This window comes from Manis javanica, chromosome 5, assembly GCF_040802235.1.
Source record: "Manis javanica isolate MJ-LG chromosome 5, MJ_LKY, whole genome shotgun sequence".
NCBI lineage: Eukaryota > Metazoa > Chordata > Mammalia > Pholidota > Manidae > Manis > Manis javanica.
Genome location: NC_133160.1, coordinates 172,612,333 through 172,640,044, shown reverse-complemented (window position 1 = coordinate 172,640,044; position 27,712 = coordinate 172,612,333). Strand labels below are relative to the sequence as shown.

Here is a 27,712-nt window from a genome sequence, read left to right as displayed (position 1 = left end):
GCACCTGGTGCTGTGGAACGAGGCCAACCAGGATGCACACGCTCGGGACAGTGACCGCTCACTTGTGCTGAAGTGTCTCTGGATCCTGGCTCGGCAGACTTGGGCCGGGCCGCCCCTCTCTCCCAGATCCTGGCCTAGCAGTTAACTGATCTTGTTAGCTGTCCAGTACCTTCAAGAAGGGACTTCTGTTTTTTCAGCTTTTGAAATTGTCCCTAGTGAGGTGGTTCATCTGGACTGTCCGGTCCCCTGTGGCTAGAGACAGAAATGTGAGCGCTGAGCGCCGCCACTGGGTCTTCCCCTCCGCCAAATGCCCGTTTTGCACATTGTAATTTCAAGACCTCACACCTACGTGGCCAGTGTTTTCATTTAAAAGCACCTCGTGCTCATCCTGTGTGGCCGCAAAGGCCTGACCTCTGGGCTCTATCCCTGCCTTACAGATAGGGCGACGGGGGCATACTGCCGAGTGCCTCTCCTGTCGAGGGTGGCATGGTCACCAGACCCAAAGGCTGCAGCTGGCCCCCTGACTCCTGTCCCCTCGCCTCCCTCGCCCTGCGTCTCCTTGTCTGTCCTCATCTAGGTAAACAGTGAGGGAAGTGTAGCTGAGCATTTTCCTCTGGCGTCCGCGGCCTCATCTAAGTGTCAAACGTACGTTGACTTTATTGCAAGATCTTGCTTTGGCCTTCATGGCTCTTGATGCGCCCTATCACATGCGGATATGGTAACACTGTGTGTGTCTTATGCAGATCTCTTTGTTAGAAGAGGCTGATGTGAATTTCTGCCTTTGGAATGAGCTAATTTTTAAAATTTTATTGCACAATTAGTCCAGTTTGACTTACACCTTATGGGGATACTTTAACTATTGTGAAATGGTGGGAGATGGGAGAACAGCTTACATGTGCCCTTGAACTGTTTTAGGTGTGGCCTGAAGTAACTGATCCTGAGAAGTTTGTGTATGAAGATGTGGCTATTGCTGCCTACCTGCTGGTAAGAATGTACATGACAATCCGAGGTTGTGTGGAGTGGGGCAGCGTTGCTCCTGGTAGGTGGACCGTAGTGAACAACACTTACCAAGTCCATAGTCAGGGTGTTCACCGTGCTGTTGGCCGAGGTTGGTTGCACATGTAACAGCTTTTGTTAACCTTGCATGGTGCTTTTGTGTGAGGGTGGAACACATTTGAATTGTGACACTGAGCCGCGGAAAGCCAAGCTGAGCCAGTCTTCCATCATCAGTAGTCAATGTGGAGAGGCTGGTTGGCATTTGGGAGCTAGGTGGGTGCCCACCTGTCATGCATGTGCTTTCCAATCTTAGTATTTGGTGTTTCTGGTTCCAGGCCTTTCCTTTAACTTGATAGTATTGATTTTCTTAGATGTAAAATGTTTAGATGATTCCCAATTTCCTTTCAGCTGTAATTCTCTGAATCAAAACAAAATAATGCTATATCTGAAAAGACTAAGTGTGTAAAACTTGAAGAGTATAGAGAAAGCATGAAGGAGCTAACTTTATAAAGCCCTTGCTTTATACCAGAAGAAAGTTCTGTTAGCCCACCGAGCATCAGACAGGAGCTGTGGGCTGGGCCCAACCCCCTCTGCTCACCTGCGCATCACCTGTGCCGAAGCTCAGCCTCCGAGGAGGTCCCTTCTCCGCTTGTTCTGGAACTGTAATTTGTAATCCCACATGCGCAGAGTGAATCACACACTTCTTTCTCTTTACTTAGATTCTGTGGGAACAAGAAAGAGCTGAGCGGGGAGTGGTGGCCAAGCAGTCCTTTGTTGACTTAGGATGCGGAAATGGCCTCCTGGTCCACATCCTGAGCAGTGAGGGGGTAAGCATGGTTCCATGGCTGTTTCTGGAACCTTTTTAGAGTGTCAGGTTCTGCACGGGGTTCACTGAGGTCTGTTTCAGCCGGCACCATCTGGACTCCCAGTTGGCCTGGCTGTCTGAACAGTGTCTCAGTACAGGCCGTGTTCCTTTGTAGAACAGGCAGCGTGTGGAACAGGCGGGAAAACGCTTTGCTCCTATTGGGTGGAAGAGGACATCTGAGGCACATGTCCCATGTGCCTATGAAGTGACCAGCTTTCAGCAGCATGGGTGTTTTTGCTCAGATATTTTCGTTGGGAAGCCCTCCCTGGTAGGAATAAAGGGCGCGGTGGGTTCAAGTGCTTTCGTGCTAGTCCAGAGGACAGCTGTGCACTTATGCATAACATGACATAAAACCTCAGAGCTGGTGTTTACACCCATTTTCTGGTTAGCGAAGTGAAGACAAGGTGCTTAGCGCCCGCCTGGCACTCTGGAGCAGTTGGCTGAGCAGAAGGCGCCTGCGCCTGGTGCCATCTGCCATCTCAGCCTTCCTGTGGGGGTCTGCTGTTAGTGCCACTCTTCTGTCACCTGCCTGGCCACCTGGGCCTTGACAGCCTCTGTGGGGATTTGGAGCCCAGTCAGGTGACCCCAAGGCTGAGTTTCTTCTGGCCGTAGCATTCCACCCTATGAGATAGACATATTTATCCACAGCTGTAGGAAAGTGAAATGGGGTTGGTGATGTACTTTCTGAACTGGCTTTGTGAAAGAGTGAGTCTGCGTTTGCAATACCTGTAAACAGGTTGGAGTGTCAGCGCATCAGGTGGGGCCTGCAAGCTGGTAGGTGGAGATGACGGGGGAGGAGGAGGGTGTTCCATGCACCCCTCCCCCCGACTTGGATGTGACCCCAGTTGCCCTGTGAGAGCTAACAAGGGAGGTCACAGAGTGCCGGGTCAGGGCTCGTCTCGGTCGGCAGGGTGGCAGAGCAGATGTTTCCGAGAGCTGAGAGAGCCGGCTCCCTTTCCAGGCATGTTTCCTAGGACGCCAGCCCTGGAGAAGCCCCCACGCTCGACTCCGTCCCCCTTCTTGAAGGCTCACACTATTAGCGGACTTGGGCTCTCACCTTTCCTCATGGGGGTGCAAGTGTCTGCTTCAATAGCTGGGAGCTGCTGATACCATCCGTGTGTGCTGAGGGTCTCGGACTTCACACTGGTGGCGATTCCTGTAGAGTTTAATTTGTTCTTGCTAAATTACGATGTACTGAACTTAACCTTTGATTTCTGAATGTAATTATTTCAGCATCCAGGCAGAGGGATCGATGTCCGAAGAAGAAAAATCTGGGACATGTACGGCCCACAGACTCACTTAGAGGTACTGGCTCTGTTTGCTCATCTGATCTCAGCATGGCTATACCCTGGCGGCTGTTTGAATGAGCATCTGTGCATTGGCTGGTCAGAAGGGCTGACCACACATGCACATTATTCAAAGTGCTCTGAAGTTTGAAGGGAAAGATGAGCCAGCAGACTGTAGGACCTTCTGGTTGGGCTGAGAACACGATGCTGACGCTGGTGCCAGAGGAGCTGGGTGTGCAGGCCCTGGGCCTCCCCCGTGCTCCTCGCTGCCTGCGGGTGGGGACGGACCTTGCTCTCTGCATCTTCCCTGGTGCTACGCCAGGACGCTTGTTCAGGTACCACTGAGCAGCAGGGACCCGCACTGCCAGGACCTGGCTGGAGAAGGGGCTCCCTGGCAGCCTTTTAGGAGGACGCATCTGGGGCCCACACAGAAGAGCTGTGAAGCATGGTGCCATGCCAGTCCTGGCGCCCGGGAGGTTTGTGGGTTAAGGGAACCTGGAAGAGGGGCTCTGAGAGCCCCTCACAGAATGGCATCTTCAGGGGCAAGTGGCTAGGAGCTCGGTTTGGAGTCGAGATGCCCACCTGCCCCGTCCCTCCTCACAGCACTGTGCAGGCGGGAGGGGGAGCGGCCCCTGAGGCTCTGGGACCCGTGGGAGTCTTCCTGTCAGTTGGTAGCCCTCATGTGCCCTCTTGCTAGAAGTTGGATAGGATGTCCTTGTTTTTTTTATGACTCCTTCCCAGAAGGGATCACTATTTTAAACTCAAGGACATGAACACGCTTCATTTGTGACCATGCTGCATGTAGGATCTTGACTCTGGTTGTTGCTTATTAACGTCCCATCCTCAGCATTTTCCAAAGCCGTTAGCAGGTGTCTGTAAACACTGCTTCTAAAGTTAGAGTGATGGTCCATGGAGTCACTCACAACGACGCTGTCCCGGCTCCTGGGGTGCTGGCAGGTGCTGAGCCGAGAGCTGGCTTCCCCCAGGGTCTTACGTGTGCTGACGTTCTGCGACCGTCCCGCGGCCCCTGGTGTAGGTGGGGGCCCCAGGCCACGGAGAGGTGGAGCCTTAGGGACGGGGTGGGGGCGGTCATCACCTTTCCTTCTTTCCCTTCTTTTCCTTCTTTCCCTCACCACCTGTTCTCAGAAGACAAATTACACTGTAAATGCTAGTCCACTGTAGAACACATCTTTTCATAAGCTGAATTTTAAAAGGGTTTTCATAATACTGTCATATGGTTTTCAGAAGTATTTTACTTGAAATATACTTTCACTTCAGGAATAATTTTGAATGCCATAAGATGCATTAAAAAAGAACAGAAAAAACAGTCACATATTTACCAAATATTTTAATGCTTATTACCTGGCAGACATTCTCTTAGGTGCTGATGCCTCAACAGTGACAAATGGGGGTGGGGGAGGGGGACAGACACATACACAAGTGGGTGTGTGGCAGGTGGCTGTGAGCGCCAAGCAGCAAGGAGCCTCAGCTGGGTGGGGAGGGCAGGGCCTGCACTGTAAGGAGGCCAGGGGGCCTTGAGCGGGAGAAGGTGGGCCGGGAGTTGGGTGCAGGAACGGTTGCGTGCGCGCCTATGCCCTGTGCAGCTGCGGGGTGCCCCTCTCCCCACCAGCACCCACCCCAGGGCCAGTGCCATCTTCACAGGTGTTGCTCTCCTTCGAGGCCTCCAGGGCAGCAGGGGGGCAGTCAGCAGTGGGGTCCACGTACACGGCTAGTGGGTCCTGTGGGTGCAGCCAGCCTCCCCACCCCCAGCTTCTGCTGCTCAGGTGCCTGGGGTGCCTCCGAACCTTTGTCCCGGGGTTGCAGCGCCTGCTGCGACTAGGACAGTTTCCTGCCCAACAGAGGGCAGAATGCTGTCTTGAGAAATGTAAAGAATCCGACTTTTCATTATGCAAAATGTCAAGAATACACAAAGGTGGAGAGAAGAGCATGATGAACCACAGCGCCGCAGCGGCCAGCTCCAGCGATGGTTCTGTATCTCGCTGGCCAGCGGTGGCCCCACGGTTATTTTGAAACAAATCTTAGGTATTCATCTGTAAATAGAAAATAAAGTTGAGACTTTTTATATATTCTCTCTCATTTTCTTTTAGAGTTGAGAAGAATAATGCAGATATTTTTAAAGAGACTAAAGGAAGGGAAGATCATTGTAGCTGCCTGACAGCTCTTCACTATTTTTTAAATTATGTTGTCTTTTATGGTCCAGGAATTTGCATTTGCTTATATGCTCATACATCATAAGTTAAGACCTTTTAAGTCTCCGGTTTGAAGTCATCGAAGCAGGTGCATGGGTAGGTGTGCATGCAGATGAGCCACTACACTGTTGCAGCCGGGCTGAGTTTAGGTAGAGGCTGATGTCTGGAACAAAAGGAGTAACGTGGTGGGTTACAGGCTTCCCTGTTGCCCTTTGTTTGTGACAAAGCAAATTAATTTCTTTGGGTAAGCAGTTCAGACAGCACTTGACCCAGCCCTCTGCTCACGTCGCGAGCCTGGGGAAGAGCCTCCGGCATGAGGCGCCCCCTGGAGAATGGGTGTAAGGCTCTAGGTCTTGATTTGATGGTGCCCAGCAGCTCGCCTCAGATCTTTCTGTGGACTTGGGACCTCTACCCCAGCTCCTCAGGCCTGCTAACGAGAGCTCCGTGTTCAGTGTCTCGTGTCTCCCATGACACGTGAGCCTTTGGTCGTAGTTCCTTGGAGCCCTGCTCATCGAGGGCTAATTACAAGGGTGGATGCTTCCTCGTTCTGCTGCACCTGCCTGGGACGTGGCTGGACAGCCTGCTTGTGTTGGCAAGGTCGTGATTTGGGTGTTTCCCAGTAAATGAGTGATTTCCATGAGTAGGTTCAATCTGGACATCATAGGCCAAGTGTAGGAGATGACTGCTTTTTTTCAAAAGCATTTGATTGTAAGCAAGAGACAATTAGGAAAAAACACGTTTTGAAAACAGTATTGTGCTGATCACAAAGTGGCTTAGTTCTGTTTGTGAATCTGTGTATGAAATGGGAGTATCGCCATTTGCTGTACCCAGGGTGCCAGAACTGCGTACAGCAGGAGGGCTTTGTTATCTAGTGCTGCTGGCAAGGTGATGTGAATGTGATCATGGCGCTCACATGTGCAAACTTACTAATAAAGGCCATTTAAAGGGAGGCAAATTTAAATCCGGACTGGGAAGAAATAAAGAATAAATGATATCAAAGGTTTGTTTTTCCTGCTTTGAAGTTATGCTTTGACTATTTGAGCAATACTATTTTCAGTATTTTATACGTAAATAGAAGAGTATGTACTCAATTTAAGAACCAGAATAATTGTAGAATTTGGGTTCTCTTTCTGTGTATGTCATGTCTGCAGAAGACTCTTGTAGTTGCGTTGTTTATGAGGGAAGACCCTGAAAAGTGTCGTACCGCCCTCCCTGAGGGTGACACTCCCGCTTACTGTCGGGCATTCTTTCCTCAGTTTGAAGACGGACAGCATCTTGCATAGTTTTGACTGACAGATGGACTGTTGAGCTTAGTGAGTTCAGTAACGAGCGATGGCCTGCTGTTGACACAGAGGTTGGTGTTCATTGCAAGTTCTTGGATCGTAAAGCAAGTGTGTCTCACTCAACTACAGAAATCAGCAGAACGCCTTTTCAGTGGGTTTTTACTTCCATCTGAGAGTTTACAGAAGACAAGAGCAGAATAGCAAGAAGAGTTATGCAAACTTGTATATGTAAATTCCTCTTCTCTTTCCATAAATACACTTCATCATGGAGATTGAAGGACTTCTGAGGTTTTAAATCAGCTTCAGACGTTGCTGCTTTCCACCTACCCACACTTAGGGCCATTTCTTATGCCCATGTTCTGCCAAAGGTGAAATGGTTCCTGTGTCCCGTCTCTGGTAGCTCCTTTGTAAGTCTCAGTGAAGGAGCACGTTTCTGTTACTCAGGGAGCTGCTGGCCTCTCTGGTGGTGATGCTGGAAGTTGCCAGTATTTCAAGGCCTCCGGGCAGACGTGGAGCCAGGTGCCTTCACTTTGGTCCCGGCCCTGGAGATGCATGTGGCCCACGTGATAGTTCTGTTAGGCGGTGCTAATTGAAGGTGTGTCCAGCATTGAAAGGTGTGTCATTTTTTGGAAGTTTTTTCTGATGGTAGGAGGATTTGCCTTCAAAGGGAAAACCTTTCGGTTTAGAGATGCCACGCAGCATTACTGTCTGCTCACAGCGGACTCCTCTGCCTTTTACAGGAGAAGCCCAGGGTGCTGAGATGAGGGCTGGGGCAGCAAGCTCTGCCTCTGCAGGGCCTTCGCCCTCCCGCCCCGCCTGGCTGCCTCAGTGGCTCTCTGTTTATTTACTGAACACTCAGTCTTGTTTGTGTTTTCTTTTAGGAAGGTGCAATCACGCCAAATGATAAGACCCTTTTCCCTGATGTTGATTGGTTAATAGGCAACCATTCTGATGAACTAACACCGTGGATACCCGTCATTGCAGCCAGGTGAGTCAGTGGAGAAGTTGGCCTGTGAATGGCTGGGGATGTTTCGTAACCTAAACCTCCCTGTCCAAAACCAGCTGCTTGCGATGACTGAGCATTCGAAATGTAGCTTGTTCAGATTGTTGAAATGATAATATACTGAATGTATTGGGTTAAATTTAAAATAAGTTCCACCTGTTTTATTTTACTATTTAAAATATGGCTACTGGATAATACAGAGTTAACGTATGTTGTTCACATGATATTTCTGTTGGACAGTGCTAACTGAAATTCTGTCACTTCTGTGATATACCTATCAGCATTGAAAGGTGTGTCATTTCTGGGGAGGTTTTTCTGATAGGAGGGTTTGCCTTCAGAGGAAAGCCCTGCCGGTATAGAGATTCTCGCAGCGATGGTGTCCTTTCGGTGGAAGCTGTGCGCACCTCCCAGGGACGGCGTAAGCTCTCGTATCCATCAAGGTGCAGGTTACGGTGCTGCCGCAGCCTGTTGTGTTGCCAAGTGTCCTCTCTCCAGGGTTCCTTAGAACGGCTTCAGCTCTCCAGGTGTAGCGGAGTCAGGAGGAAACTTAGGCTTTGTTGTGCCCACCTCTGAAATGCACCACTAAAACCTCAGAGCACTTCAGGAAGTGGTGGTTATTGTTGACAAGAATTAACTGCCATGGAAAAATATTTTTTGTAAAGGTAAATTCATATTTTGTTGAAAAGATGTATTATTTCTAAAATTAAATTGGGGAGGGCAGTAATTCACCTTTTTTGTTGTTGTTAGGAGAGCAAGGTACAGAGATAAAGTGTTTAGAGATAAAGTGAAAGGACAGAGCTCCCGGCTCACGCCAGGAGGGGACAGGAGAGCCCCTAATTCACCTTTTTATATAGAAAACAAAATCATCCAGCAGCGGACATGTATATTTTACCCCGATACGCGGTTGCCACGTGGCTTTCTGCCGAGGCCTCTTTGTGACGCCGGGAAACGCGGGGGTGTGGGTCCCCCCGAAGGTCCTCCTACAGCTGCCGCTTCTTCCTTCTCCCCTGTTGCTTCTTCGACTTCGCGGGGAAGTACCGCCGGAGGCAGAGCGCCAAGACGCAGTACCGGGAGTACCTCGATTTCGTCGAGGAAGTGGGCGTGGCGTGCGGCTTCCGCGTGGAGGAGGACTGCCTGAGGATCCCCTCGACCAAGAGGGTGCGTCCCTCCGGGCCGGGCCGGCGTTCGGGCGGACAGCGCGGGGCCGGGGCCCGGGGCCGGGAGACGCTGCGGCGCCCGAGACGGGGAGTGTCCCAGAGGCGCCCGTGCGGAGGCCAGCGTCTCGGCCGTCGCGGGCCTCAGAGGCCTGTTCTGTCCGTGCGGCCCCTCTTTTGGAGGCCTTCCGGCACTTCTTCTCCAGGCCTGGGGTGGTGCTGCAAGGACCCTCACCAGGTCTCGGTTTCCTTTCCAGAAACTACAAGTGGCCCCGGGGCTTTCCAGGGTAGGGGTCCACTTTGCTTGTGTAGAAGTTCCCAACCCTCGTGTTGTCTGAGGCTGAACGCTCTGAATTCTGACTCCTTGGATTCCCAAATAATTAGCTGGAAGTAAAATTTGTTGCAGAAGTTAAAAAGGATTCCAAGTTTTTTCATTAAAAGCTTCCTTTGTTCAGATTTGCCTGAACTGTAGTGTGGGTGGGTGGAAATTGACGCTTGCACAGTCTCTGGAAGCTTCCAGCGTGTCCTTGAGACTGCTGGTGGTCAGGGCCGAGAGGGAGGCCTTCCCGCCCAGTGCTGCCCAGGCTTGGCCCATGGGAAGCGTCCTGGGAAGGACTGACATCAGCTCACACTGTCTCTGCTTTCTTCTGGGAGGCTCCGTAGTTGCCATGTGCTCTTTTTGAAAGACAAAACCTAGATCCTGTCCAACCCAGATCACCCGCTGGATGGCTGCACGCAGTGAAAAGGGTGACAGATGGCTCAGCCCTTGGCTCTGCCACCGCCTTGCAGCCGTGTCCTGGTCTGCCGGGTGGGGAGGAGCAGCTCTCCTTGGCTCGGCTGGAAGACCGTGAGGACTGTGTGGGGCGGTGTCTTCCGGCAGGTGCTCGCCGCGGAAGGGACCGGGCCCGCGGCACGCCAGGCACAGGCGCAGCACCGCCGGCCCTGCTCAGTGTTGTTTGGGAACCTCCTGCAGGGCTTGGCCTCGGGGCCCTCATGCTGCTCTCTAAGTGCCCTCCCTGTCCTTTGGCAAGGCATGGTCTCCTGAGGTCGGCGCTGACTTGAAAATGGCTAGAGTTTGGGTCACGTAGGTGGGGATAAGGATGCAGCTGGCTTGACTTCTGCGTTCATTCCATTGCTGGTTGGGCACCTGGGCTAGGCCGTGATCTCTCTGAGCCTCAGCTTTCTTACAGCCACTGGATATTTTGGGGTCAGACCAGGAGTCATGTTTAGTGAGGACTGGTCACAGGTCAGCCATGCGGGGAAGTTGTCACCTGCCCCAGATCACACATGCATCAGTGGCAGAGCTGGGGAGCAGGAAGTGGTGGCTCGGATATGATTAGGTTCGCTTGCTTTCATTGTCTGTGACCTGGCTTTGTAGTTAATGGCCAGGGAGGAAGTCAGAAGTGCTGTGCTCAGGGCAGTGTTGCTGGACTGGGCCTCACTCTCCCAGGGGCTCCTGCAGGGAGCCTCTGGGTGTACGAGAAGGAAATGAGTCTGCACATGCCTCCCTGGCTCTGGCAAGGTTGGTGGGAAGATTCTCACTTTGAGAGCTCTCAGGGTCACCATCCGGGGGTGCATGAGAGACGGAGGTGGGTGTGAACAAGGCTGACATGAGGGAGTGTGTAGAATGGCGCAGGAATCTCAGTAATGTGGACCCGATGTGCATGTTATCTTGGGAAGCCTCAGCAATGAGATTTTTCATGGACTTTTGCTGTTAGTCTTTTTTTTTTAAGTCATTTATGTTGGTATTAGTTTTTAAAATAAGGATTCTTTCATGATAGCTTTCTAGAACTTAGGTGACTTGCACGCCAGAACAGGAGAGTTCCGTGGAGAGCGGTGAAGTGTCGCAGGAGCCAGCCAAGGCGCTCACGTCCCTCTCTCCAAATGCAGGTGTGTCTCCTTGGGAAATCGAGAACATACCCGCCCTCCCAAGAAGTTCCCGTCGATGCGCAGAGAACCCAGTACATTAACGGCCGACAGCGCTGCCCCGGGAACTGCCCTGGCAAGGGGCCTGCTCCTCCCCCGCCAGCTGCCGCGGGCGGTACTGGTCACCCTGACGGCCACAGAGCTGGGGGCGCCGAGCCAGGGGTGGAGGCCCGGCCGGAAGGACCCTGGCTGACCGGATTTCACCCCAGAGAAAAAGCTGAGTGCCCGAGGAACTGTTCTGCCCTCCCTCGGGATTTCGTTGACCAAGTGGTTTTGCACGTGGCGAATTTGTTGTTGGGTGGAAACCAGTTAAACACAAGAAGCTCTCAGAGTGGCTGCCTGAAGACCTGGAATCGAGGAGGTAACCGCCCCGCACCCTGGGGCTGCTGTGTGCTGGGTGTCCGGCAGTGACTCAGTCCCCCTTTGCCTCCTTTGTGACCCATTCAAAGCATGCGGTCGTTTTAACCGACTGTATCGTAAAGGGGCATTGCTGAGGAATAGGCCGTTTATCAGCTCGCTTACACGTCTTCCATGTAGTTCCTGTTGGCGTATAGGGGTTCGGCTCCCTCACAGGAGTAAGCTAAGGTCAGAGGGTCACGTCTGGGCCCCACCTAACCTCTACAGACATGTTCCGGCCTGAGGGCCTAGAGCCACTCGTTTTTAGTCTACAGAAATTATCCAAATAGAGAACAAGTTACTGAATGCCAGGAAAGGCACTGGCCCCTTGAATATGTGATAATGTTTTGGAGATGTTGTGGTTTGATAATTCTCTTTGAAATCCTCAAAATGCAAAAATTAGACACTATGGGAGGGAGAAAATTGTATCTGTTGTCACAGGATGGGTAGCGTGCTGGAACTAGTGGCGTTCAAGAGGGAGAGGGACCAGGGTATGAGGTCCCACCATCTTTATGAAGTCAGGTCGGGCAATGCTCCTGGCTCCCAGGGCCGCTGGCCGAGGGGCCGCTTCCTGCCTGCACTTGCCCCCGGGACCGGGACCGTCAGCCGCCAGGGGGCACTGTGGGGCTGCACTGCGGTCGCTGGGGGAACTCGCGTCCTGTCCCTCAGCCTGCGTCCCTCAGCCTGCTGGGACTGCTGTCCGGCCGGTTGCCTGGTGGCACAGGCCAGGGAGGAGGCAGCGATGGCTTCTCCTCTCTGGGCCTGGTCTCCCCCTCCCCCGAATGTTGTCCTGCCCCCAGTGTCTGCATCACTGCACTCCCGTCTCTTGTACTAGTGACGTGGCTGCACCGTTGAGCATGTTCCCTTTTCCAGGAATCCCCCGGCCCTGTTACGTCTGATCAGAACTTCTAGGGATCCCGTGGCAGCCCTGGCCAGAGCCTCCCTGGTCCAAGTGGCTGAGCACCCATGTGGCTGCTTACAGGCCCCCAGGTGCTGTGGGGCATTCTCTGGGTTGGCACCCCACTTCCCTAGGTGTGCCCTGCTGAGGCGGGCCCAGAGTGAGGAGAAGGGCAGGCTGGGTCTGGGGGGCTTGAAGCCATGAAGTGGAGCCACAAAGGGCACAGGGCCCAAGCATGCGTGGGGGGCAGGGAGCCCTGCAGGTATTCGGGTAAGTCCTCTGGGAATGGCTGAGCTCAGGATGCTTGTCTGCCTGGGACACGGCGCCCTCTGTGAGCGAACACTTCCCTAGGCTCGGGGACCTAGTGGGCTGCTCGGCCATCCAAGCTCAGGCCTGCCCACCCACCGGGGGCATCTAGGGTGCCAAGGCACTGTCCTTCCCAGAGGGGCTGCCTTCAGCCTGGGGCGGGGGAAGCCTGTACCCGTGAGGTGGAGCAGTGCCCTGGGCCTCCCAGCCGGCGGGCTTCCCACCACAGGTGGGCCTCCCATACTTTGGTCCCTGCAGTGAGTGACCCCCTCCCCAGCCCCCCAGGCACGGGGCCGCCATGTTTCTGAGCCCTGTGTGTGTATGAGTGGGTCTGCCCTGACTAACTTGCACCTGGGATCTGTGCTCTGCAAGGCATGGCTGGGGGAGACACGGGTGGGAGGAGGTGGCCCCTGCCCTCACGACTGGGTCAGGACGCACACGTATCAGGCAAAGCAGCTGAGAGGAGGCTCTGAGGAGCTGCGCGGTGGTGGCCAAAGCTGTGCGTGTGAGGGTTGGCGCACCGTGGGGCTTGGGGGGACCCCTCCCCCTGCAGGGGCAGGAAGGTGGCATGGAAGTCTGCTGGGCTCTGATAGGTGGAGTCACAGCAGGAAGAGCAGCTGCTGCCCCTGGGGCTGAGGCGCTCATCTTCTGCCTGGGGCGCAGCTCTCCTGGGCTCACCTAGAGGCTGGCTGGGTGGCTGGCTGGGTGGGGGGAAGTGAGACACTAAGCAGGGCCTGGCAGGTGGCAAGTTCCAGGCCCCTGGGGTGGTGGCGGCTGTGCCTGTGTAGTTCCAGCTGTTGTGAGGTGTGCACTGAATTAAATTTAAATTTTCGGGGTCCCTCCTGCTGACACACATGAGGGATTTGAATGTATGGGCCTGGTGTTGATTTCCAGGCCCAACAGCTTGTGCCTGGGGAACGGGTCTGTAACAGCCTTTTGTTGTTTGGGGAAACCCCTTTGTTAACAGAGAGCCTTTCATTGGCTGAAGTGGCCAGCAAGCTGGGCAGGGAGACTCTACAGCGGCTGAAGCGGGAATGCGGAGGCCTGCAGACGCTGCTTAGAAACAACCACCAGGTGTTTGAAGGTAAGGGACTTAGCCTGACATGGGCCTGTTTCTCAGATACCCGACGGCACGCTCTACCGCGCCTAAGGCAGCAGGAGCTTCTGACGTCCCTCTTTCCCAGCCCCACCTTCCATTTTCCCTAAATGAACTGTATCTTAGAGCAGGACAGACTTACAGGGAAGTTGAAAAGAGAACAGGGAGTCACCGTGTGAGCATCTCCGCCGGGTCAGGGCACCGGCCACGCCGCCCTTACCTCTCGTGCCCTCCGGCACCACCCCAGGCCTGCTTCCCCCTGGGCCCGATCTGCTTGCCCCTCACACGGAAGGAGGAGCCGCGCTGAGAGCTTGCGGGCTGGGCTCGCATGGCTGAGGGCCTCCCGGGCTGAGGTTCGGGCGGGGCTTTGGCCCTGGGCGGCCTGTGGACGAGCACCCTGAGCGCCCTCTCCCTGGTCCAGGGCACCTTTCCTGAACAGTTGTGTCTGCCCCACGCAGTCCTGCCTGGGGCCCCCGGATCCGCCCGTGCTTCTGTCACATGTCCTGCGTCGCGTCACCTCGCTGCGCCCTGCTGCCCCGGCCAGACGCTGCGCTCCCTGCGGCCGGGCCGGGCCTCGCCCTGCAGCCTGAGCCCCCTGCTTTGGTGCACAGCCACGTCACAGCAAGAAATCCTGTGGCGCACACTCACCTCACCCTCCTCACAATGGGGAGGCTGTTGGGTTCCAGGGTCCCCAGCTCACAGGGTGCCATCTGTGGGCGGGGCCTGGAGGCCTTGCGGGTATGCAGGCAGCTACCTGAACCCCAGTATTTGGGCAGATCCTTCACCCCCAACTTTGTGCTGCTGTGGAGTATGGGTTGGACCGTGACTTGGGCAGATGGTGGGGAAGGAGTCCTCGGCTGGCCCACAGTGGACGGACGCTAATCCGTGCACTCCCTCAGCCTGCAACCCCTGAAGGAGTGGGGTGCTGCCTCCTCTCCCCACCTCCTCGCATGCACTGGGGTTCTCCCCCGACCATGCGTACACTCGGGTGCACCCCCATGCCTGCACGCAAGCTTGGGTGCACCCACCCCTCCCCCTCCCCCTCCCCCATGTGTGTGTGTGAACTTGGGTGCTCCCTCCATGCATGCACTCGGGTGCTGCCCCAATGCATGCACATGAGCTAAGGTGCACCCCCCACCCCACCTCCACCTTGTGTGCATGTGAGCTTGGGTGCAGCCCTACCATGTCTGCACTCAGGTACACCCACCTGCCCCTCCGTGTGTTTGTGTGAGTTCAGGAAAGCATCTGCCATGCCATCGGGTGGCCTGGTTGCCCTTGTGGGGCTACACTGGGTTTTTGCTTAAACCTGGCTTCTCTCCAGTGGCTGCTGCTGTTAGGGTGGCAGTTAGCCACAGGACTGGGGCCTCCGTCTGTGGGGTGCTTGCTGGGGCTGTGGCTGGGTTAGGCAGGTCCCCACAGGTGAGTGAGTGGAGGGGGCCCTTCTTGAACTGAAGGGGATCCCCCTCCAGCAGGGCCCGGCACAGGCTGCCTGGGGTCTCCTCTCCCTTCTGCAAAGCTTTAGACAATTACATTTCTTCGTGCGGCTCAGAGGGGCTGCTCTTCTGGTTTTCCCAGCACATTTTTTTGATTTAATTTCATGAAATAATAGCTTTTTTTCTATCTTAAATACGCATGTATGTGATTGCTTTTCTGTGCAGTTCACCATGGGGGAGCATATTTATTGTTGGAAACATTTCTGAGGAGGCAGCCTGAGACGGGGCTCTGAGTAAACATTCTGCTGCAGTCATGCAAAAAGTATGCATCAAAGCTGGGCCTTGTCTCTGCAGGATAGTGTTTTTTTTTTAATTAACACAGTGGGTCTCTAGTAATGTTTACAAGTTAAGAATGTAAAACGACTTCAGATGCTTTCAGTTCAGCTAGTGCCAAGCCCCGGCTAAGTGCCAGGCAGCACTGGGGCTGCTGCATGGAGGGGACCCACGCTCTTGGCCTGCGCCTTCCTGGGGCCTGCGCAGCCTGGCCTGTGCCTGTGGTCAGGAAGCTCCGGCCGGTGGAGCACATCGGTGACAGCACTGCACTGAGTGGTCTACGCACGTCTCTTCAATCCCTTAGCTAGTGGTCTTGATGCAGACACTACTCAGAGAGGTTGGAGACTTGCCCAAGGTCTCCCATGAGTGGAGAGGCCAGGCTGCTGACCCAGGCCACGTCTGACCAGGACCTCAGCACGTGGCACTGTCCCATAAATTGCCCATAGTGATTTCTGGAAGAATCTTAAGCCAGTTTCTCAGAACACTGATTAAGATAGCGTCCACTGTCAGAAAAGGAGGAGATGGAGCAGTGGGTTTTGTGTGTTGTGTTCAAATCTGAGAAAGTGTATACTTTGGGGAAGAAATGTTCAGAAACGTGTTGGGAAGTGAACCTGGGTAGAGTGTATTCTGTTCCTATAATTCTTCTTTAAAATCAGGAGCACATTCCTGCACCGGCAGGAATCTCCTGGTGGTCTGACTGCAAGCTGGCTGGAGTGTGTGCACCAGGAGGGCAGTGCCTGGGCGCCTGGGCACCTGGCCCAGACCTGCCCGGGATGGGAGGGGACTGCAGGGCACTGCCTCCAGCCTGGGCACGTGGGGGAGCATGTGGGCTCTGGCCAGCTCCACAGCACCCTGGCCTCTGCCGTCTCCAGTCCTTAGCACCCACTTTCCAGGCCTTAGAAATCTTGGCTGGGCCCCTTCTCCCAGGCCCTGCAGGTATTGCTCCAAAAAACGTGGCTGGCTGGGTGTTGTCTTCTTTCCTGAGGCTTCCCAGGAGGACCTACTGAGAGCCGGCCTGGCCTGAGGGGAGGGGCCCAGGCCCGACCTGCCTTTGGCACCAACAAGACCCTGCCATCTCTTCCAGATTTCTCTCGAGCACGTCCAGACCATGAGGCTGGGCCAGGGCCCCTCTCCTTCCTGGGGCATGTGCCCCAGGAGCCTGATGGGGATCTTGCCTCCAGGGCTCCTTGCACACACACTTCAGGGGTCTAGGCTGCCCACCCGCTGGGATGCGTCACCGCTGCGCCGGGAGGGCACCACTGTGGGAACATCTGTGGAGCTCAGCAGGGTCCCCCAGCCTGAGTGTGCAGGCTGGGGAAGGCGCTTGTGGCCTCCCGTGAGGATGACTCCCCCTCCCGGGGCGCCTCTCTGCTCCTTTGTCTGGTTTCAAGGGAAATTATTTAATAAGTACCTGTCTGTGAAGACAGACTGTCTCGGTGTTGCCGAGGAGATTTGAAATCCAAGTCCAAGCTTTAGTTCCTACTTGTAAGTTCTCGTTAGAAGTGGGAGAGCCAGACTGACTGAGGACGCTTCCTTTATTTCTCCCCAAGCCTTTCCGTCTCTGGTGGGTTCACAGCTTCCAGGGAAAACCAGACAGATTTGGTTGCTTTGGCCTCGTTTCACATGGACTTGGCTTCTCATGGTGAACAGCCCGGGGAAGCTCCCGGGAGGCTCACCCCAACTGGGGGCAGCTGGCTCGGGGGGCAGCTCCATGGTGGGCTGGTGAGCTGAAGGGGCCACAGCCCCCTTCTTGTGTGCCCCCCGGCTCAGCTGCCCACTGCTCCCTGCTGACGGGGCTGCTGTCCCCTGACCCGCTGTCGGCGGCTCTGGTGGTGGGGGTGCCAGCAAGCCTGGTGGCTCCTGCAGCTTGCCCCTCATCCTTCCCTGCCCAGAAAGGGCCGCTTCATGCCTTGGTCCTTTGCCCTTTGCGATGAGGGGATGTGGCCCTCGGGGACCCGTGCCCCCTGCAGATGAAACGGTTTCCAGCTTACTGTCCGAAATAGGGACCATGCCTGTGGTGCCTGGTCTGCCAGGTCCCCAGCCTGGTCTCCTCCAAGCCCACCCCCCAGCTGCCCCAGCCTCTCTCCCCCAAGGCCACACCCTAGATCCCCTCGCTGCCAGGACCTTGGCTCTGCACGGGGCTCTGCACCTCTCCCCCAGAGTCCAGCATGCTGCCCGGACAGCTCCCACCCTGACGCTGCAGCTTCCTCACCAGGGACGCCACTCTCCTTTCTGTTTCCTGCCCTCCCTTCCCTGGCTGGGCTCCCGGGTCTGCCTCCATCACTGCGCCCCCCAGTCACGTGGGGGCTCTTGGTGCCGGGGGCGCACTCCGAGCCAGCTTGCCGAGGTGGAGACTGCGCTCCTGCTGCTGCGTCCCCAGCCCTGGGGGCTGCCCCCCTCCCCTGAGCTGGGGCCTCACAGACCCTGTGAAGCGGTCAGCTTTCAGGGTAACTTCTGGGCTGTGTCTGTTTTCTCCCAAACCGCAGTTCTGAAGGGGAGAGTCCACATCCGTGACTGGAGAGAAGAGGGGCTGCGGAAGGAAAAGCGGCCAAAGGCCAGACAGAGGCTGTTTTCCGAAGCTTTCAAGACCCGAGTCTGTTGGTTTTCCGTGCATCACCCTGACGGCTGCGTGCTGCCTGCAGACCGCTGCCCGTTTGCGCACGGGCCGGCCGAGCTGCGGCCATCCCAGACTCCCAAGACGGACAAGCAGGCTCTGTGAGTCGCGTGTGCCCTGCGCGTGGCGCCGGGTGGGAGGCTGAGCCAGGGAGAAAGGCCCCGGTCCCTCCGAGTCCTGCCCTTCCTGGGCTCCTGGGTTCCCGGCCATTTCCCTTCTTCCTCCCTCCAGATTTTCATGGTGATACAAGCGTGTTACATAAACAGTGACAACTGGAGCCGGCAGGTCACTCCTGACCCAGCCCAGCCGAGAGCTGGGTTTGCATTGTGAGTGGGGCCGCCAAGTGCGTTCAGACTGCATGAGAATGAGAGCCTGAGGGTTCTCGGCCCGCTCGCACTGCTGAGGACGGAGATGTGCCCAGCCGGCCGCCCCAGGCCTGGTTCTGCCTGCCTGCCTGAGGAGAGCGGCTGCCTCCGGCTGCACCGCCGCCCGCCTGGGCCGGAAAGCCAGCCGCTCGCGCCCTGCCGGACACGGGATTCTAAAAAGCTGTAACACGTGGGGGTTGTTTCTGCCTTAGAACCAAAGGAGGTGCCCCATCTCCCCCCGTGGCTCCTGCTGACGATAGCAAGCATCCGGGCACGGTGTGACCAAGGCCGGAGGCCTGTGCCATGGGCACAGCCGCCGCCCCCGCCCTTCTCCCTGCTGCTTCCAGACACACTGCTGGTTCTTTTGATTACAGAGCATAGTCTTCGTGTGTTTTATGTACGATTACACAAAAGATGGCATCGTCGTACACTGTTCTGTCCTCAGTTTTCCAAAGAATATGCCCTGGCGACCTTCCCATTCAGTAGTGTCTGGAGTGTGGGTGGTGGTGTTGCCCATGGCACTGAGGGGACACTTCTTCCTCTGAGAGGCACCCTGTTCAGGCAGCACCACCAGGGTGGGGCACGGGCCCTGCCCTCGGGAGCCCCAGGTCCCAGGGCTGCCTCCCAACCCCGTGTGGAGACCAGCCCACCCGAGCCTCACCCTGGTGTGGGGGCCCCGGGAGAGGTCCTGGTTGCTCTGAGCGCATGGAGCCGCTCTGACCCGTGAGGTGGGTCCTGGGAGGGGTTTCCTGGCTGCAGAGCCCCTCCCAACCTGGTCCCACTTTTGTGGGGGCCGTCTGGTGTAGGAAGCCCTGAGTGGCAGGACAGAAGGAGCACAATTCCCTGAAAGCAGCCCTGGGTTTGGGAGCTGGAGCCGCAGCCTCCCCACGTCCAACCTGCTACTCACAGATGTGAGTGTGAAGCCAGTGAGCTGAGAAGTGCATTCAACACAGGTGACGGTGGGTGAGGTCCCCTACCTCCCAGCGCCCCTGGTCAGCATGGGCTCTGACTCAGGAGGTGGGCACTGTGCCATCCGGAATGACCTGGCCCGTCCCCACGGAGCCCTCCGTCAGGCGGTGTAGGCAGGGCTCTCAAAGGCCCCCAGACTGGGAGAGGCGGGTTGGCGTGCAGAGAGGGTGCCCCGTCCCCATGAGGTAGGCGCTGTCTTGTTGGTCTCCCAAGCCCTGTTGCACTCGACAGTTTATATCCATTGTCATATTCAAACCTCACACCTTGAGGGGGGTCAGTGACCTGGTGCCCCAGAAAGAACCGAGGCTCAGAGAGGTTGAGTGACTTGCCCAGTGTCACAGCGGCTGCTGGAGTGGGGTTCACACCTTGGCAGTGACGCCCAGGAGGCTTTCCCAGCAAGGGCTTCAGGGTTACTTTGGACGTGGGTGTGTCTCGCCCTCCAGGGAAGGCACTCCCACTGTGCCATCGTGCACTCCGGGGCGCTGGCCTCCCATTGTCAGGGGCAAAGTGAAGTGCTCTTCAAAAACGGATCCGTTCTGCTAACAGGAAAATCAACGGGACACAAAATACCAATGATGGTGCTTTAGTTGGTGCGTGGATGGGGCCATCGTCTCAGAGGTGGTGTCAGGGTGACCCCGGCATGGAAGTCACTGCCCTCTGACCTCTTCCCCAGCACCTGCATCCCTCACCATCTTGCATGAAAAACCACTGCCGCCTCGTCCTCCTCCCGCCCTGGACGGCAGGGGCAGCGCCTCAGTTTCCTTGTCTGTGGTCCTTGAGGCTGCAACTGAGATGAAAGGAAGGAATGGGCTCGGGGTCCATCAGGCTGGGCCCCAGGCAGGTGCTTGGTGGGGTCGTTAGCATGGTGGCAATTGCCACAGCTCATCCAGCTCCAGAGGGGGCCTCTGGTTCACCCCAGGTGGCCTCTCTGCACGGGGAGGGGAGCAGGGGTGACTGCCCAGGGTCACGGAGCTGGGAGATCAGCGGAAACCACACAGCAGTCTGTCTGCCTCTGCTGCTCCCCGGGGATGTGGGCTCCGGGGCAGCCAGGACATTTCCACTCCTTGGGTAATTAGGGGTTCAGTGCTCATTAACCCAGAGAGGCCACAGCCTCTTCCTGTGACACACAGTTGCAAGTTGTGGTGTGCACTTTGTGTCTCTCCTCAGACTGGGATTTCTCGAGGTTGCTCAGGATTTATAATATGCACCCTTCACCTATCGGTGTCTGCCTTACACTGATAGTAAAGTCCCTTCCTAGAGAAGAGAGAAGCCCGACAGTGGGCGTGATCCCACTTACATGCCTCCCGTCCTCTGCTGTCATCCTCATAGCGCAAACCTGAGCGTACATTGTTCTTGCTTGAAACAGTCCATTGACTTGAATATTTTTAAAAAATTATATTTACACATGTATTTACCATTTCTTCTCTCCATCCTTGTGCCTACGAATTTCCAGTTGCTGTCAACTCCTTTCAGCCTGAATATCTCCCTTTAGCATTTCTTGTAGCACAAGTCTACTGGCAATATCATCTTGTACTTTAATTTGCCAGGAAAATGTCTTTATTTTGTCTTCATTTTTGAAAGATACGTTGATTGCATGTAACATTCTGGCTCAACAGTATTTTTCTTTTTAGCTCTTTAAATTGTCATTCCTTTGTCTTTTGGCCACTATTGTTTCTGATAGGCTGATAGTGATTTTTATTTTTGTATCTCTATACACAATGTATGCTTTTTCTCTGGCTGATTTTAAGATTTTTTGTTTTTTGTTTTTAGTTTTCAGCAGTTTTGTATAATGTTATGTAAGATGTGATTTTATTTTTATTTTTCCTCCTTGGAGTTTGTTGAACTTTGTAAATCTCTAGGTTGCTGTTTTTGATTGTATTTGGAGAGAAATCAGCCAGTAGCCCATAGAATTCTCTTCTCCGTCCTCTCTCCCACTAGACTTCCGACTATGTGTAGTGTATCAGGTCACGTAACACCAGCCCACTGGTCACTGAGGCTCTGTTTATTATTCAGTCTTGTTTCTTCACGTGCCCGAGTTGAGGTAATTTCTGTCTTGTCTCTAAGTTCCTTGGACCCTCTGTTGTAGCCGATCTACTGTTAATCTTATTCAGTGATGATATTTAAAAAACTTTTTCAGATACTGTCATTTTTGTTTCTGGGTTTACATTTACTTTTTTTCACAAGTAATTTCTCTTGAGATTTTCCATCTCTTCAGCCATTATCTGTCAGGTTTAAAGTCCTTTTCTGCCAGTCGCCAACATTCAGGACATCTGCAGGCCTGTGTCTATTGCTGTTACTTCTGTTAACTGTGAGTCACCTTTTCCTGTTTCGCCCTATGACTAGATTATTTTGTTGTGACCATATAATATACTGGATATTGTGGCTGATACATTGTAGATTCTGAATTCTATCGTCTTCCTATGAAGTGTACTGACTTTCATGTTAGTGCCCATTTAATTATCAGTGAATGATTTTGGCTTGGTGGGGGCTTGGCCCTAGGCTCTAAGACACATGGTTTCTTATTTTTGCCCTTACGACCCCTTATTCCATGCCCCTGCAGTCCCAGAACAGGTGGGCCTTTCCTGGTTTTCCCTGGTCCCCGACTTGGCAGGACCTGAAGTCCAGTCTTTGTCTCCTCTCTGGCTGCTCTGCTCAGCTGTATTCCCGGCTCTTGGACTCTCAGCCTTTTCCTGGGCAAGTCAGACAGGGATTCCAGGGGAGGTCATGGGCAGATTTTGGAGTGTCTCCTCCTTTGGGTCCTTCCTCGCCAGGGTTTTCCCCTCAATTTCCAGTTGCTTTGGCAGCCCTAAATTCCGTCCACTGACTCCTCAGGGCCGTGAGACAGCAGCTCTGCGTCTGGTGTCTGTCCCCCATGCAGTGCAGGGTCCACGCAGGGTCCAGGGAAAGCTGTACAATGCAGAACGTGCACATGTGCACACGTGCACCCTTGGGCAGGCTCGCCTCCAGTTCTCACCTGTTTTTGGTCAGTCTCCACTGCCTTCAAACATCTGCTCTTTTTGTCCATGTTTATAGCTATTGCTAATGGAAGAGCTTGTCCTTTGTAAAGTACTGCATGATGACCGGGAGCCAGCGTCCTGTGCTGTCAGCTTTGAGGGACACGTGACCACATTGTCCCCCAGCCTGCTGGCCAGCTCCCACAGCTTCAAGGCTGAAAAGCATCCCTAGACCCATGAGGAGTCCCAGGCCCCTGCCCTGGGGCTGGCTGAGCTGCCCTCAGCATCGGGCTAACTCCCAGGTTCATCTCCCTCCACCTGCTCTCAGCCCCTGAGACTTCAGCTCAGGCAGCTACTTCCTCAGCTGAGCTCTCACCTAGACCAGTGCAGCCAGTAGAACCTTCTGCAGTGATGGAAATGTCCCAGATCCACACTGTCCAGCATCGTAGCCACTCGTCCCTAGCCACCTGAAATGTGGTTGGTGTAACTGAGGAATGGGATTTTTATTTTAAATGTAATTTAAATGTAAATAGCCACATTTGGCTGGTGGCTAATGCATTGGGAGGAAGCTCCAGACCTTTGCTCCCTGTAGTGTAGTCTGGCAAATGGCATTCTCACCTGGGAGTTTGTTAGAAGTGTGGGGTCTTGGGGCCCACCCGCCCGCCCCAGCCCTGCTGATCAGAGTCCCCGAGGCGGGGCCAGCAGCTGCGGCAAGCTGCGCCTTGCTCCTTCCAGATGGACTGTGAGGGCGCTCAGGCTCAGGGACTCCGCTCCAGGGAGCCCCACACCTCTGAGCCTCCCATGTGCTGTTCTGCCTGCCTTCTGCTCGGCAAGTAACGGTGCTTCCACCTCCAGGCACATCCGTCTCTCTGGAGGCCTGTCCCCCTCAGCATCTTCGGTGAGCTGTTAGGACGGCGCCCTTCACGCCGGGTCACCATCGTCTGTTTAGGGGTCTGTCCTCCTGGGGGCTTCTCAGTAGGGAGGGACCCAGGTCCTCTCCTTGTCTTCAGTCTTGCCAGGGTCAGGCCCATTCAGGCGCCCAGAGGCACGTGTGGAGCAAAACTCAGTTTCCTGGTAATGTCTGCACTGCCTGCTGCTTCGGGTTTTTTCCCCTCCTGGTGTTTTGCCTTATAGTCGGTGTTTCCATCTTTGGAAAGCCTATGGCAGTCAGTGGGGTTTAATTCTTGAATAAATTTCCTTTCAAGAGCTAATTTTTTTGCTCATTCTTTAAGAATATAGATTTTTTGTTTACAGTAGAGAAAGTTAGGAAATGCAAATATTCCTGTAGATGATTCAAAAATACTTGAGGGATGACCTTGTTGAATTCCTCTTAGAGGTAAGATATTCCCAGCCGGGACCAAGGCTGCTAACGCAAGGCAGGCAGGCAGGGACAAGCTGGGGACTTGCTATTTCCCTGCAGTCCCCAGAGGCCCTGACACCCAGACTGGGTGTGTGTTCCTGCCTTTGCCCGCCCTGGGCCAAGCCATGGGAGGGGTCAGCGCTTGGAATGTGGCCCCTGGGTAGGAGGGGCCTGCTGCAGATCACAGCCTCAGGCAGGACCTTCCACACCTGCATTGCCGGCCTAGGCCCAGGGCCGCATCACCTGCTGCAGGGCTCTGCCCTGGTCCCTGGAACCCAAACTCTATGCAATTCCACTCCTGGGTCATGTGGGCATCACCAGCCAGCTGTACCACGCGGCTGAGGGGCAGTGGCGGGGTGGGTGCGAGTCGACAGCCAACTCAGCTGTGGGAAAACAAAACCAGGCCAGAGAGACCTGGCCTTGAGCATGGCCTCTGCCTCTCGGGGGCTGGGTGAACTCCTGGCTGGCTTATCTTCCTCCTCCACCCTGAGGTGTGTCCCAAGTGGCTCTGGTTTTGTTTTGTCTCCTACATTGCCCCGTTCTGATTGATTCTGGGAGCACGGGTGTGTGGAGGAGGAGCGGACAGCCGCAGCCCCGTGGCTGCTCAGCTGTCGGCTGGCCTGTCCAGAGGCCCTCGAATCCTGGCTGCATCGTTGGCAAAATGGGCCAAGAGAAGCAGGCTCATGGGGAATTAAGTGAGATACTCTGTGAAAAGAGCTCTTCCCATGTACTTTGCGTGAGAATGAAGAGTCCACACATTTTGCGGCTTCACAGCGGGAGGCTGAATGTATGGAAGGGCCAGCAGTTGGCACTAGATGAGGGGGAGGTTATCCTACCCGTGAAGGAGGCATCCCCCTCAGCCCCAGAACCCTGACCCTGAGCTGGTCGTGGCTGTCCCACAGCTGAGGGTCTACCAGGGGGTTTGCTCAGCTTCAAGAAGACACAAAACACATTGGGAATGTTTTGGAAGTGGGGCTGGGCAGCAGACACCCCAAGAAGGCACAAGGACCCCACTCTGGTCTGAAGCACGGGGCAGGCCTGCCTGGCCCCACCCACGTGTACTTTACATGCTCAGTGTGCTGGGTACCGGGATGCTGTGCCCCTCCCCGGGTCTCCCCCTGGCCAAGGGTGTACAGAGCAGCCAACTGCTGCTCCCACCAGGCTTGGGAGCAGGTGTCAGGGACGATGCTGGAAACCGCTCTCAGTAGCCCTGCACGCCTGGGGAACCTCGGAGGGCTGGGAAGGGCCAGGAAGGCAGTCCCAGTGGTTGGGGCTGATGTAGGGGTTCAGCCATGGTGAGAAGAGGCAGTCCCAGGGGCCTTGGGTGGAGGACAGAGCAACTTTGGTGCCAGCTCCACAGGGACACCACATCCAACATGGGACCAGTCCATGAAAGAAAAACCTTTTGTGCCAGTGGAGCTGACGAGATGGAGCATGCTGCCTGCAGGTAGTGAGTGCCCTGTTACCAGAGGTGTGCAAGTGGAGGCTGCGTGACTGGCAGAGGTGCTTGGGGTACTTCTGCTGATATTTTTTGTGGGAGCATGAACTCTATCATTTCCAAAGCCCCTCTTAATTTAGGCAGTGTTTCCAGGAAAGGAAATGTCATGGTGGGATTGCCAGACGAGGCGACCCCGGCCCTCAGGACCCAGAAGCTCCCTCTTGCTGCACCCCAGGGCAGCTGCGTGACTGCCGGCCAGTGCTTGTCCTTCGGCTCCTTCCCTCCGTCTGTAACCAGGAGGCCACTCGGGCGGCTCCTGAAGGCGCCCTCCGCCCTGGCCTGGCCCACTGCTGCTGTGCCCGGGCAGCTGGGTTCCCTGCTTCTCCCGGATCCTTGGGGAGGTAACTCCCTTCTCCCAGGAGGAAACACCACTGGTCCCTTAAGTGGCAGCTGTATTTGCCAGCAGAAAGGCTATTGATTGTTTTTTTCAGATAGAGGATAAATTTAACGAGTCATAATTTGGCATTCTCCAAAACGGTTCTGACCTATAAACTGTGAGCTCCTGTGAAGTGGCAATGGAGGCTCATGGGTGTGTTTAGAGCCCTCCACTGACATGGTTTCAGAAACGTCCCGTGTGTCGGTGGGGTAGTTCTTGTGATGGGCCGGCGCCCTGAGTAGGAACACCGGCCTGCTTCTTTCTCTTGGCCTTGGTTGACCATATTTGTGTGGTGAGGCCCTCTCTGTGGCTGCGTGACGGACTGCAGTGAACTGGACGCCTAAGCCACCCTTAGGTGTCACCTCAGCTGTCATGGTCTGGAGTCCGAGCTCTCAGGGCTGTGCAGGCAGCTGGGGTGCGGGCGGGGCTGTGGTGTGCTCAGGCCTGACTGCAGAAGGACCTGCTTCTACGGTCAGCAGCGTGTTGGCAGCATTCAGCCTCTTGCAGGCTGTCAGTCAAAGGCTGCCCTCGGCTGGCTGCCAGTGGCCCTTCTCAGTGGCCAGTTGACCAGGTGGCAGCTTGCTCCTTCAGAGCCAGCAAGGGAGACTGCCCCCTAGTAAGACCAGGTAGGATAACATTACCATGGTGGTGACATCCCATCGCCCTGCCCAATCCTATCAGTGAGTCCCAGGTTCTGCCACACTCGGGAGGCTAATCAAGGGTCAGTGAAAGGGACAGACCATGGGCCACTTGGAGTCAGTGCACCACTGTCTGGGTTGGCACAGCCGTGTTAGCCTCACCCTTGCTGAGACAAGTTACAGGCACAGACCAGGATGAGCAGAACCACAGATCAGGGTGAGGGCAGCCCTTGTGCCCCTCGCCTGCCCACAAGAGGCAGGAGAGCTGGGCTTGCCTTACCAGCTGTGTGACCCTTAGCAGGTCACGCCCCGCCAGCTGTCTGCCTCCTCGTCCCTGAAACTGCAGTGACGGGGTCGCGGCCCTCTCCCTGCACCTGCTCCCTGCCACAGGCCGTCCCGCACAAACCCCTTCCGTAAGCAGGGGCTTGCGTGTCTGTTCCACCCACCTCCCATGGTTGCCAGTGCATGCTTTTTCCACGCAACCAAGGAGCTAACAGCTCTCCATGGACACTGGACCCAGTTCTGACACCATCTGCCTGGCGAGGAGCAGAAGATGCTGCCCACGGCCCCTGCCCTGTAAGGCACACACTGTGGCTGCCTTCCCAGTGAGGGTCCCTTGGCACTTCTCCCTTGTCTGTGAGGCTCAGGTGGATGGAGAACCCCAACAAGCCCCCTTTGTGGCCCTGGAGAAACACTGGGGCGCGGGGGGCAGGCCAAGGTCGCAGGGGCAGAGGAAGGCTCAGGAAGCATAGCTGCACCACTTTGCTGCCTTTATCCTCAAACTGCCCCCAGAAAAGGGGCTCAGCATCACCCTGTGCTTGTGAGAAATCAGACACCCGAGAGGTTGGGGCACTTGCCCAAGGCCACACAGCACACAGCAGCATGAGAGCTGGACCCAGGGCTGGCTGGCTGGTGCGCACAGGGGGCGCGGAGCAGGAAGGCGCTCTCCCTGCTCTCAGGGGTACTTCCAAGGAGGGGCCAGAGTGGTGCCCAACAGCCCCCCCCAAGACCCAGGGTCCCAGGGACCCCACATCTCTGGACGGGACCCCCTCCGCTGCCCCCACAGACCCTGCAACAAGGACTCAGCACAGAAATATTTTCAGTATCGGGTAAAGCAAGAGGCATTTCTCTTGGAGCCTTGGTGCCCCAGAAAATGACATTGCCAGGAACTCCTTGTCTCCTGAACGGCCTGTTTGATCCCCAGGCCTGGACGCACCAGAGACGAGGAGGAGCCTCAGCCCAGCTCCCGGGCTGCATGGTGATGGCTGTTCCTCAGAGCCGCTGGCCAGGCCAGGGCGCCACTCTGGGCTCCGCAGGGCCTTGACCTGATTTCACCTCTGGCTCTGGGCTCTGCTCACAGCGGGCTCCCTGCCTGACCGGGCAGCTCCCTCCCTCGGCCTGGGGGTCCCCTGAGGCCAGGGAAGCTGGCCAAGTGCTGTGTCCGCACTTCCTCTGCAGGGTTCTCCCCTCGGCGCCGCCCCGCTGGCGTCTGCCCTCCCGACACACCAGCAGAGGCCCAGCCTGGAGTGTTAGGAGCCGTTTCTTGGCACAAATAAAAACCACAACTCAAGTTCCCTCTTGCTTCAAATGAAAAATGCTGCTTGGTTAGCCAGGCGGCCCGCCCTCGGTCCAGGCCCACCGGGGCCCTTGCTGCAGCTGGGGGCTGGGGGGCCTCACCAGCTGAGCCCCCGGAGACCGTGCCAGCGGCCCGGTCAGTAGACTGCCCAGTGGGAGCTTCCCCAGCAGAGCCCAC

The 27,712-nt window shown here is 55.6% G+C and overlaps 1 protein-coding gene across 4 annotated transcripts in view; it reads left to right on the top strand.

The window, feature by feature from the left end:
• TRMT44 (tRNA methyltransferase 44 homolog) overlaps window positions 1-23,279 on the top strand; it is a 29,254-nt gene extending 5,975 nt beyond the window's left edge. Inside the window, exons 4-12 of one of the 4 annotated variants that reach the window (XM_073237995.1) lie at window positions 916-984; window positions 1,716-1,823; window positions 3,095-3,166; window positions 7,522-7,628; window positions 8,618-8,801; window positions 10,688-11,084; window positions 13,291-13,407; window positions 17,672-17,900; window positions 22,167-23,279. In XM_073237995.1, coding sequence (XP_073094096.1) covers window positions 916-984; window positions 1,716-1,823; window positions 3,095-3,166; window positions 7,522-7,628; window positions 8,618-8,801; window positions 10,688-11,084; window positions 13,291-13,407; window positions 17,672-17,900; window positions 22,167-22,176 — 1,293 coding nt within the window. In that variant the 3' untranslated portion in view covers window positions 22,177-23,279. Of the gene's footprint in view, window positions 1-915; window positions 985-1,715; window positions 1,824-3,094; window positions 3,167-7,521; window positions 7,629-8,617; window positions 8,802-10,687; window positions 11,085-13,290; window positions 13,408-17,671; window positions 17,901-18,030; window positions 18,538-22,166 lie in introns of those variants that run through there. The other 3 variants (XM_073237993.1, XM_073237994.1, XM_073237996.1) reach the window with 3 other exon arrangements.
• The last annotated feature ends 4,433 nt before the right edge of the window (window positions 23,280-27,712 follow it).